Below are 12,665 nucleotides of genomic sequence, written 5' to 3'. Positions count from 1 at the left end.
ACACAGGACTGGCATCTGCCTTAAATACACTGTGAAAGTGTGTGGTCCCGGTGCTGTCATGCTGAATTTGGCTGTCTAGCTGTGGTGCAGGGTGGTGTCAGTATAAGGTTCAGAAAGGCTTTTGCAGCCAGGAGTCTGCTGAGGGGCTGCTTTACACTTGCTGATACTCTCCCAGTCTGTTTTTTTTGCATGTTTTTGTCAGCGATGCCGGTAAAGCTGGCCTTTGCCTCCTTGAGAGCTTTTCAGTAAGGTAAATGTTTTTTCCCATTTTGCAACTTCACGACTGCTCTTTTGCTTCTTTAGGACAGCTTGCAGCACTTGCTGTTTTTGCTGTATACAAAACCATATGTTCTGCCACGTCTGTGTGTCGAGCAGGTCTAGCTTACCTTCATCAGCCAAATCGCCACAGCTGCTGCATTAGCTTTAAATGGGATCAGATCTGAAAATGGCAGTTCTGCAAATTCAGATGACTGACCTGCAGGGTTTTTTTCCCCCCTCTGTGTTTTGACACTTTATTCTGTTGACCTGGAGCACTGAGTAAACCTTTGGATTTTGCCCTTCAGTCAGTGGACCTGTAGGGACTTTCTTGCCGGTGAGCTATTGCTCTTCATTTTGGAGACAACATACATCATAAGAAACTGGTTTGACAGCCATGACTCAGTTTAATACTATAGTGACTGCTACTCGCAACAAAACAAACTTACTTGTTTTGTGATGTTGACTTTGACTTTCTCTAACACTGGTCTTTAAAGGTTAGTAGGCTATGTGTGTTTTTTACTTAGTTCCAAAGTCTGTCTCAGGCATCACTGCCTGGGATTTGACATCTCCCAAGGGATGTGGTTAGAGAGAGAGAGAGAGAGAGAGAGAGAGAGAGAGAGAGAGAAAATCAATGTTGTTGCTGTGGTGACTCCAGAAAAACCTGATAGCCAGAGTCTGTAAGACCACCTGTGTGGAAGGGAGTATCTGGGCAGCAGCAGTGCTTTTCATCTCTTCCCTCGTTGTTTGAGGGACTTCTAAATATCTGGGCTTCACACCGGACAGGAATATATTGTAGGTATCTGAGTTGGTTTTCCCCATTCTGCAGTAGAAAGACAGAAGTGGTGATCTGAATAGGCTACTAAAAATATTCCTAATTAACTTGTAAGAATATCATGTCAAAATTACTAACAAAGTACAACTAGGTTTTCTAGCAAGGAAAGAAGTGATTATGATTTAAGGTTGAGAGTACCTTAGCCATCCAAAGTGCCTTCCAACAAGAATGAGAAAAAAGGCTTATTTCTTCCCATTTAAACACACAGGGACTATTAAACATCTGTGCGACACAGGGAGGATAAGAAGCAATGTACTGTGGTTAGTATGGAAGCAAAGAGGAGCTGTCAAGCGTATTTTCTTTTCTCTGCAAGTTACTCCTAGGAGGGGATTGAACAATGAAATTCTCCAGGTTTAGTCTGGGTTCAGTTGTGCTTCTGTTCAGTAGGGTCTTGAGAGCCCTCCTCCTCCCTCTGCCCCCAAAGCAACCACTGTTCATTGCCTGTGTGTCTTGTGGGAGAGAGCGGGGATTGGGGGGGGGGGGGGGGGGGAGAAGTTAGCTAGTTTTTAGTTTGCTTCGATTTCCAACTTTTAAGACTTTGTAGTATCAGTTGAAGGACTTAATTCTGCTGTTGCTACAGAGGAATCATGTTCTGCTTGAGTTATACTGAATGCACTTGTAACCCAGACCAGCCACAACAGTTAGTTATGAAGAAATGCTCTTCAAAAACCCTTTGCTTGGTCTCATTCAAGTACGAAACTAAGGGTCTGGCTCTTTAAGAAGGCCCTATTGAAACTTGCCCAAAAGATTCATGTATAAATGCTAAGAATTCTCTGGAAGCTCTTGAATGAAAAAGTTACTCCTGTGGTTATTTGGAATTAAACAGTTTGTAGAAAGAGATGATTAATGATACTGTGAACAAAATAAGGTGAGTCCATAAACTTGATGGCATAGTAGTTGCGTATTACTTGATGATAGAGTTTCTCACACTACCTTTGTTTATTTTTAATGGAAGAAGCACAAGAAAAGTAGGATGCTTTCTTAAATCCCCATAAATCCAAACATCTGAGGCTACATTTACTCCTTTTTCCTGGCTCTGTTCCTCTTTGAAAGCATGCTGCTTGCATACTCGCTCATGCTTTTTCCCATGAACTACAAGAGTATAGGCCAAAATACCCTTTGCAACTGGTAACTTGCTAGGCACACTAGGTTCCAATTAATATAACAAATAATTGTTTCATAATGCTTGAAATATCTGTGGCATGAATACATTAAAAGTACTGAAATTGGCAGGAAATAATTATGTATGAAGAGCATTTTTTTCTTCCACAGGGTCAATTTATTCATCTGGTGGAAACATCTTACAAGAAAAAATATGTTAAGTTACAAAGAAAAATGATCCCACTAACCCTATGTTAGCAATATTCGAATGGCATGGTCGAGTAGGAAACACTCACACAGTGCCAAAGTCACGAGCGCCCGCCTGCATACCATGTCTCAGAGAGAGCAAGATTGCACCGTCACAGTCCCTTCTGCAATGGTGTGGTGACACCATCCCTTTCGGCAATTTTAGCTGCAAACTAGCACGTTTCTCTGCTAAGAGGTGCACTCAGACGGGAAATGAGCTGGATCTTTTAGTATCCAGCTACTTGGGACCTTGCCTTAGGTTGCTGGAGCTGAAGGGAGGAGCTGGTTCACTGAAGGCAAAAGTCAGAGGAACGATCCTGGCTGCTGCTGGGTAAGTGGTGACTTCCCACTTACCAGTGACAAATGTTGCTGCTTCTCATTTCTAACAAAATAACTGTTTATCTGACCACTTGCTAACACTCTACAAAACAGAACAAAAACGTAACAGTGGGGGAGATCACCTTCTGGAGATGGACTTGGGGAGCAGTCAGAGGATGGGTTATAGCAGCAAGAGCCAAGGGGTGCTGAGGAACCAGACTGCAGATGGCGGTGGTAACCATGGCGTAGGGAGGAGCAGGCATTGGGGCAGCGCTGACGGGGACCCTCTGCATATCGAGCAGCTCACCTTCGCTGAACATGTACCGCACTGGGGGAGGGAGAGAGGTCTCAGCTTCACATGCTCATTGCCTGTCAATTGTGCCTATAATACAACTGCAGCAAAAGCAATCACCGCTGTGCTGAGACCGCTCTGAGAAGCCTTATTTTCCTAGGCCGAACAGCAGCTATCAAATCTCAGTTGGTTTGGCTGAAAAAAGATCATGGCAGTGATCCCTTTTCACTAAAAAAGGTTATGGTTCCCACTCTGTCATCGTTAAAAAGAAATATAAAATAGCCAAACTCTGTCTTCACCAAGATTCGGTGAAAATGGGACTTTGTTTGGATAAAATAATTCTGTAACTCAAACCTCAGCAGTCAGTGCTGTGCCTGCTTTGGTACCCAGCCAGTGAATTTTAAAGTAAACACCCTCCGGGACTGTTCTGCATTTGGATTTATTAGTCATTACCAAGAAAAGATAATTAGCACTTCTGAAATGCTGTGATAATCAGTAGCATGAACTGTTACCAATAGAAACGGATTGGGGTACTTGTGCAAGGCAGGAACAGGGCAGCTCTGTTGTACTCTCTGTACAGAGCGAGTACACCAGTGGGCAGATCCGCAGCTGGAGGAAGTTGTCAGAAATACCAGTAACTTCACTGGAGCTCATGACACTTCACACAGGCTAAGGCAGGGAGGGGGATTGATCCCCGGCCTGTCGGCCTTCTCGCTATATTATCTTGGAGGCAGATTTGTTTTTGTTACAGTGTACAAACTTTCTGTTGTTTGAAGCATATGTATATGAATACATATGCTTGCATTTCTTAGACTTGCAAGTTTGTAGTAGTCGTCTTTTGTTTTTCTGTATCTGGAAGGATAAACAAAGTACATGCTTAAGAGCACAGGTAGCATGCAACCTTGGAGGATTTGTTTTGGGTAACACTAGTAACAAATACAGACTGAGGATTTACTGAAAGAATACTTGCAAATCTGTAATGACTGCCCTCTTTTCTGCCCCGTGCAGAGTATTTAGGACAATATAATCTCAGGCTATAAACCCCTAAGCATTAAGAAGAGAACACAGAAACATATCAGTGCCCTTAACACCGCTCCAGCAAGCGGGTGCTTCGTGCCCGCTGGGAAATGCTTGGGATTGAGTCCAAATTTATCACTGAAACAGAACTTTGCCTGCAATTAATGTAAGGGCTGTGGTGTGCTGTGCTGCCAGAGTGAGTACCTTACGGTGTGTAACTCCTGTTGACATTAACGGGAATTACTTGTTTGTCTTCTCTGCAGCAACTGAAGCAGAGACCCTTATGACTGTGATTCCAATGCCGGTAACATTCCTTAATATCTACAATATATATGTAGTATATACTACGTATATCTAGTACGACCCTGGGATCATCTCGCTGGTTGATCACACGAGGCACCCACGTGCATTTTCCCCCCTCCTGGGAAAGGCGACTGCTGCGCCAGTTCTGGCGTTACTGAGGTGAAGTCTAGTTCTCGTGACGGCAGCAAATGTGATGTGCTGGTGGCTGTTTACAAGCCAGGCACGTAGAAGTAAGTAAGCGCGCAAGCGTTCCCTTCTCACTTGCTGTTTGGGAATGGGGTACCTTCCTGCCAGGTCATCAGCCAGCTGAGTTACCGACCTCTTACAGTGGTTAATCAGTCAGAGTGATGCATAGCTTGAACAGTTGCTCTGTACATGGAGGTTACTATGGCAGTGCTTTATAGACACCAGTAATACAAGAAAACGGTGATGTTGGGGCACTGTGACTCTTTTTTTTTTTTTTCTGCTTTATACAGAGGGCTTGCTGCTATGCTGGAAACTGTGCTTGTGGGCCAGAACAAGTATCAGAATAAAGTCTATTGCCAGATTAAATCTGACAATGGAACTGGGTCCAAAACCTCTGGATAACAATTTACAGCTTATGTCAAAAATACTATCTTTTTTCCTCCTTTTCCTTTTCCCACCTGCACTGCAGAGCCAGCCGACTTCATAGAATCATTTATAGGAAAATGGTCTCTGCTGCATCTTTTCATCTCCATGAAACTCATTTAATTCTGGTACTTTAACACCTACTCCTTCCTCGGCTGCTGGTGCTATTGCAAATGAGTAATGTGGCTGGGTAACACTGTTTCCTTGGAAACTGGGCTCTGGCCTAAGATGCCTAGCTTGAGGCTTGTATGTCGCTGAAAAGATGGAGCCCTCCCGGGCTGCCCACCTTTCACAGACCATGCTGGTTTCACTCCAAATGCCTTGGTGAATAGAGGAATAATCTGGGCTGTTGCACTCATCTAATTAAAAATAATAAAAAGAAAAGGTTTGGGAGTGCCACAGCATGTTGACAGAAAACTTGCCATAGACGACTGGCACAGGCGCCTGGTGGGGAAGCTGGGCAGCGGGAGCAAAAGCTGCATGTGGGCAGGGCCCGGCACTGGTGCGGTCTGGGAGCAGCAGGAGAGGGACCGAGTGGAAACCACATCTCAAGTAGGCTGTAGATATCCAAATAACTGTAAACAACACTGACTGCAAGTCTGCCGTCATAGCCTGAGGGTCTTTAAAAAACAAAGCAAAACCTTATTTGCTCATTGCCTGAAGATGATATTTCTGGAATGATCTAGTTGCTGATCACAGTCCTGTGTAGAATTATACTGCTGAGCGTATTTTAGTGCAAAAATCTATTTATGAAATAGTTAGAAACAGTGCACTGACAGAAATCTGCTCTGGACAGAAATGTGCACATGGCCTCAAACATCTTCTGTAGAAAGTGCCCACAGCTCACTTTTGCACCATCTTCATCTTGGGCCTGCCCTGGACAGGGCTGGTTCTTGTGTGTCATGTTACAGCTCTAAGTTGCTGCAAAGGCCACATGGAGGTCAAATACAGCTAAGGTTCAGCTTAGCATGGGGCATGCCAGCTGTGTCCCCTCTGCCTGCAATGCCAGCAGGTGGGAGGGTGAGTGGATTAGGAGCTCCTCAGATGGCTCTGGAGATCACTCTTGCATCTGATATGACACAAAATGATCCCACTCTACTGAAGGCTCCAGCTCTGTACCGCGAATGTAAAATTTCTATAGAAAATCCAAGGTACAGTAAAAATAAAGGTAATTCATATATACACATACTGCTTTCAGCATATTTTGCCTTAGAAGACTGCTGCCATCTTTTACATCATGAGAAGATGGATATGAAAATGCTTTGTGTCAGGAACAGTAGTGAAGTAAAGCACAGAGTTCAGGCAGTATATACTGATAATCACTATATTCCTTACTAAAAATGCTGGAATAGGTGATTAGTAAGAATGAAGCTCAGACAGTTTGTAACTAGCTAGTTCATGAAAGTCCTTGCAATAAATATGTAATTGGAGAGATATACATACACGTGTGTGTTTTTAATACTAGTCCAAATATGAACTGATCAGTCTTTGGTCTTTCTGCTCCTGCAAATCATGCTATAATAGCAGCTTGGAAAAAAAAAAAAGGTATTTTTTAACTTAAATTGGTTTAGGCAAATGCCACACTAAATATAGCAAGTATATGCAATACATACGAACAAGGCAGGAAAAAGGATTATCAGAATAGCTGAAATAATTTTGTAAACAGTATATATTACTTGTCTATATAGTCTAATTGTCATTCCTATCCTGTCAGACCCATGGGGGGACAGTCACATACTTAAGCACAACTTGGTTCAAGTTAGTTGGTACATTTACTCCTGCTTAGAGCAGGCCTGAGCTTTAACTCAGGGTTTGGGAATTTCAATTTTAATAAAAATTGAACGGTGCAAGTGCTTCAAACAGCTATGCTCTAGCATCAACTATTCTACAGTCAGTCACCTTGAACCAACACTTTGAAATAAGTCTTGCTGTTAACTTGAACAGGAGGTTAGCCAGGCATCTGTGAAGAAAAAAGGCTTTTTTTTTTTTTCCTCTCCCGCCTGTTGCATATTGTCCTAAAGTTAGGCTTTTCTCAGCTAGATCATGTAGACCTGAGCCCCATCCTGGAATTGTTTTGCCCAATTCCAGGTTGCAATGGCACTTTTCTGTTGAATCCAGAGTTTCTTCTCTGTGGTTGTGTGTGTTTTTTTGTTTTTGTTTGTTGTTTGTTGGGGGGTTTTTTGTTTCTTTTTTTTGTGCCTGTCCATTGAACGCAGATGCTTAGCTGAAGGGCAAAGCTTCAGAGTTCCCGGGGTATGACAGTGAAAGGGATGACAGGGCTGCTGGATTCAAGGTCTAGAGCAGTGAGGAAGCATTCAACGGCTGCTTCGTTTTTCCCCTGTGCTTGCAGGACTTCCCCAAGGCTGTTCCAGGCTCTGTGACTGGTGTTCTGCGTCCAGACGGCGTCTCGGAGGACCTTCTGGGCCAGGTCCTTCCGCCCAAGTCTGCTCAGCACTGGGCCCTGTCAATAAACAAGTGATGAGCAGTTAACAACGGCACAAAACGGGAGAATGAAAGCTCCTAATGGTCTAGGTAGACAAAAGAGGGCAGGTGTCATAGTCCTATGAGGTAGATCTCCCCCTATTCATGGAGAAGAGAAGCAATTGGCTATTAAGCTATGCTTTTTTGATTATGATATATATTTTAAAAGAGCAATTGTGAAGTTTTTGTTTTTTGTTTGTTTGTCTGTCTCTCTGATCCTAGGTCTTGACATTCGTATAGAAAGACCTTTCCTTTCGAAAAAATGTAGTTAGGGGGATGAGGTCCCCTTTCAGACCTCTAGAGCTGACCGTATGTAACAGCATCAGTGCACTCTGTCCAAGTGCTATTTGCGCTCCATGTAAATCCTAAAGTATTGTGAGGGAGGAGAGGGATGAAGAATTCTTGCTTAAAAAGCTGTCCTTAGGGTAAAAAAAGACACAAGTGGGTGTAACCATCTGGAAGGAACAGGAGGGGGAGGATGAAAGAAGTGGTAGGAAGAACATGTTTTCCTATAGGGCTTGCATGGATGCGCTTGAACCCATACAGCATCTAATGAGCCAGGCTCCCTTTTAATTACACTGCAGTCAACTGCACTGGGCTTTGCATGCCACATGGTATTAGTGCCAATTTTCTGCTTCATCCTCGAGGTGCACGCACCAGGATAAGCCTCTTGCCAGCACTGCATTTCTCACCAGTATCATCCAGATGTGGCCTCGGGAAGCAGCAGCCAATATTTTCATGTTGCCTACTGAGCCCTACATGGCCTCTGCTTACATCCAGTCCTTTTGCATGTTGCAGTACCAAATCTCACAGATTCCACCACCAGTGGCAGGTGACCTTTCTAGGGACCTTTTGGCAGTATGAGCTGGGTGAGGGATGCCCCAGCAGGGTCCATCAAATATCTGCTACATTGTCAGAACCACCACCACAATACAAGTAACTGATGGTTTGCAATTCATAAGGGTTGCACTCCTAGGATCAAGATTATGCAATGCATGAGCTCACATCTAAGATGTCCATGTCCTTTACAAAGCCAACAGCCCTCCTCCATGTTGGGTGAGGGATCCCAGTGTATAAATGTGCTGTTTCCACTGACTTCTCAGTCAAGGGGCTCAGCAATTCAAAGGTTTCCATATTAGAACAGTCCACAGTATAATATCAGCCCACAGTAAATTCATGCCACGTATTGGAAATACCAAAATTTAATTTAGCAGATACACATGGAAATATTAGAAAGTGAGATGACTGCCTGACTTCATGCTTTGCATCCACAAACTACATAGTCTCAGGAAATCATACATATGAAGAAAAGCATTAGCTTAGTCTTTAACGGGCCTAATTGCATTTAGTTGATATCAAAAGATGTATGAAACCTTAAAGCTCTTGCAACTAGAACCTAAAGTAATTTTTCTCATGAAAGAATGGTAGTATTTTTGCAAGTAGTAAAGATGTTTCTTTGTGTTGTTTTGTTTGCTTTTCCTAAACTGCCATTGGATGCAGGGTGCATCAGCACGACTAAAACCATGCAGTCAAGATATTACTAATAACTATAAAAATACGTTACTTCGCCAGAGAAGGGTTAAGAAATATGTGATTAATCAAATAAAGGTGGCTCCTCCTTGCACATAACTTTGACCTGAATATCAATTCAATATCAAATCTGATCACTTAAAGATTTAGTGAGGATGTTTTTCCTTTAGGTTTATCTTTCTGTTGAAAAATGATGAGAAAACAGGCCTAGCCTTGCTTTTCCCCTGCGATCAGACGCAGGTTGTATAAAGGTACTCCAATGGGAGAGTTTGGTCGATGTGGAGGTAGCTGCTTGGAAACGAATGCAAGCATGTAATAACAGACTGGAAGGAATTTGTGCAATTATAATTTGAGTCACTAGCTTGACATGGATAATGAGGTACAGAAAGGGCAAGTAATGTGGCCATAGCAAGTCTGCCGCAGAGCTAAGAATAGACGAGAGCGCTCTCAGCTCATGTTTGTCCCCGACCACAAAACCACTCTTCCTAAAAATTCTTCCTGTCGCTCTGATGGAGCAGTGACGATCCTGCTCCCTGGTGGCTGGGGACCCAGCGCCCGCCTCACCCTGGCACAAGGTGACATCGAGTCCTGAGGGTGCTGCAGCCTCCTCGGGCCGCTTGCCCCGGAGGCAGGCGGGCCAGCGAGCCCCTGCAGCTGCTGCCTGTCATCCCTCCTGCCCGAGGCGGGGATTCCCTTCCCGCCTGGCAATCTCACGCCTCTCGGCAACGCTCGCATGAAATCCGCCTCTCCGGAAAGCTGCGGCGGCGCTCACGCAGCACGGCTCCCACGGGTGTGCCTGCACCCTTGGGCGAGGAGTGGAGAGGCTGACTTGGCTCCCTCTCTCTGCGACTGCCCGCTGTGGGTCTGCTGCATCTTCTTCTGCCTGTGCTTGAAGAGGGCAGAGCATCTTTTAGTCTAACGGTCCCTGTGGGTGTTTTGCAGCACTGGGAGGAGGTGGCGGTATGTAAACCCCAGGTACCCTGCGCACCCGGGGCAGGTACTAAGTGTAGCCCACCAATAAGTTGTTGGTATCGAGTGCTTGCAAGCATGCCTGTTTAACCTGAAAAAGCATCTGTGAACCCTCAGAAAGGCTAGCTCGTGTGCCCCAAAGCCAGCGGAAAGACTCCGTAGACTGCAATATATTGGATGAGTGGGAAAAAAAACCTGCGGTATGCTTTGGAGGAGAAACACAGGCAGAAAGGTTGGCAACAGCCGACTGAAGGGCTAAAGTTTTCAACTTGCTGAGGTGCACTGCTGTTTGGGCCGACCTACACCGGTGGCCAAGGCCCTCTGCAGGGGTGCCCGCAGCCCCGCTTCCCTCACGTTGCTGCCGAGGGCTGCACCATGCCCGTGTGGTGCCGGCAAAAGAAGTCAGGTTTCAGGTCTCAACACAGCCCAGACTCTGGAAACGTGCTCAGCCACAGGGTCTGGATCAGCTCATCGGCTCACAGCAAGCTGGGGCAGGTGGCGCCAGCCATCCCAGGGAAGCCTATTTGACCGGGCAGTAATATGTCCCTAGATATTTAAAGGACAGGTTGAATATTATTAATTCTGTGTGCGCAGAAGGGCTTCTTGATTTGGGTTTCCTCCCTTGCCTTCCTTCCCCCACTCCCTGCCAACCACAAGCATTTTCTAAGAGCTGCAGGCTGCAGCAACCCCAAGCCTACGCGAACATGCAGCACTGAACACTTTGTTTTTTGTTTCCCCGAGGTATTTGCACTTGAGAGCTGCTCCTTGCTACTGAATTTCTTATTTCCCCGTGGAGTCTGGCTTGCTATAAACAATGCCTGCATGTTGTTGCTATGTAGGTCCAGCTGGAATCTGCCTACAGTGCAAAAGAAAAAAATTACATATAAATTCAGAAAGCCACCCACTGACAGGCAATTTGCATTTTTATCTGGAAGATTTTTTTTAAAAAAGATTTTTCTAATGAAAGTTCAGTTCCTGAGTTTCTATGGAAACTCATCTGCTTGCTGTGCATGCATAATTTCATAAAGTCAGATCTCAGGAAGATGAGCAATTAGTATAAATACAAGCAGGAAAGTGATTACGGGTTTCATCCTCTTATTCTTGAAGAAGGAGGGTGGGGCTGGGTTTTGTTGTCTTTGGGTTGTAGTGTTTTTTTTGCCAAAGCAATGCAGAAACCAGTGAACAAGGTGGCCTCGCTCCTCTGCCACCTCCTGGCTATCACCGGCACTTCTATTTTTGCCCGGTTATTTTCCTCCCAAAGATGGTGAGTACCCCTAAGCATAGTCTTTTCTGTCAGTGTTCCTCGTACTGCGTCAGGCCCTAATAAGCTATGAGGAGAGGCTTCTTTTTAAACTGAAGCATTGTATAAATAGTTGGAAAAAAAAAAAGGAAAAAAAGGAAAACCAAAACAAAAGGTGGGTGGGAGTCATTTTGCTTTTGAGCTCCCGTGGGCAGCATGTTGCTAGGGCTCGCACCAGGCCTTCCTAACCAGATGTATGCTTTTCACGTGCTAGCTGTGTCAATATATCTGTAGAGAGCTTGGATGCTAATTCACTCTAGGAGGACTGAGGGTAATTTGTGCAGATTAATTTAATTTTCTTCTTCAGGTCTGAAGATAAACTTCAGAGCTTGCAAACAGAGACGGACTAGTGCAGGCTGGGCTTTCAATCCAGACCGTAAAAGAAGGAGCTGAAACAATTAGAGAAAATACTTTTATAATGAAAGATTGTGGCAAAGTGAAACCGAAACAGTCTAGCCATGAATGAAGGCAGAGTGGAGATAATGAATTTAGTTTTCTGATTTAGGGAGCCTTACACTGGCAGCTGCACTCCTAAACGTATTTTTTTTAATTTGACAGGAGGGGAGGGGATGTGTTTATGGGAAGTTTTTTCAAAGGTATTTTAGCCCTTTTCTGCATGTAAAACAAACAAACAAACAAACCCAAAACCACTTCTATAAGGATACTGGGTTGGACTCCCTTGGCTTTCGTGGTGTGATACTAAGTAACTGGTAGGGAAGTGAGGCTATTCTTGTTTTTGAATAGAAGAACTATATTTCAATTTAAGTTAGATTGGCAAAAAAGTGATTTGTTTTCAATTTCCATCAAGAAAAGTGAGCATAATTCACACTGTGAGGTCTTGAAATTCCTGATTTGTGCCTGTATTTCCTTACAGTTTGAATAAACCTCCTTAAAGCTTTTTGGTTCATAAAATTCTCATTAAATAGTTCAGAAAAGACAATACGGAAGACTATAAAACAAGCTTCATGCACAACTGGGAGGTTATTTTTAGTAATGAAAATCAAAACTTGTTTTGCTAATGTTTAGTTTGGACACCTAACAAGCAACAGGGTGTTGTTTTGATAGACTTGGCATCCTTGTCTCCTTGCACTAAGGTGGCACAGATTTGTTCTTTCCTTGGTGACTTGCGTTGGAAAGAGATGTCCAGAAAAACATTTTATTTTTGCTTCCCAGAAGGCTGCTTTTTGTTTTGTCTGCATGACCATCTCTTTTTGAAGAACCTCTATAGACAGACTAGAATCTTTCTTTATCCTTTAAAATTGATTTTAATATGTATTTTGAATGCAACTTCTCTTTGCAGCATGAGACATGAACTGCACAGTGAGGTCCTCTTTGCAACTTTTCTCAATGGAGCAGAGCTATTTTGCCCCGTTATTGCCAATATACCCTAAGAAGTAACCAGAGTAAAT

At 44.0% G+C, this 12,665-nt stretch overlaps 1 protein-coding gene across 2 annotated transcripts in view; it reads right to left on the bottom strand.

The window, feature by feature from the left end:
- Positions 1 to 2,030: 2,030 nt before the first annotated feature.
- TTC7A (tetratricopeptide repeat domain 7A) overlaps positions 2,031 to 12,665 on the bottom strand; it is a 191,929-nt gene continuing 181,294 nt past the window's right edge. For both annotated transcript variants that reach the window (XM_067293169.1, XM_067293171.1), the window contains one exon: positions 2,031 to 7,437. In XM_067293169.1, the coding sequence (XP_067149270.1) occupies positions 7,216 to 7,437 (222 nt within the window). In that variant the 3' untranslated portion in view covers positions 2,031 to 7,215. The remainder of the gene's footprint in view (positions 7,438 to 12,665) is intronic.

Source organism: Apteryx mantelli, chromosome 3 (genome assembly GCF_036417845.1).
Source record: "Apteryx mantelli isolate bAptMan1 chromosome 3, bAptMan1.hap1, whole genome shotgun sequence".
Lineage (NCBI taxonomy): Eukaryota > Metazoa > Chordata > Aves > Apterygiformes > Apterygidae > Apteryx > Apteryx mantelli.
This window is presented reverse-complemented; position numbering and strand designations above follow the sequence as displayed.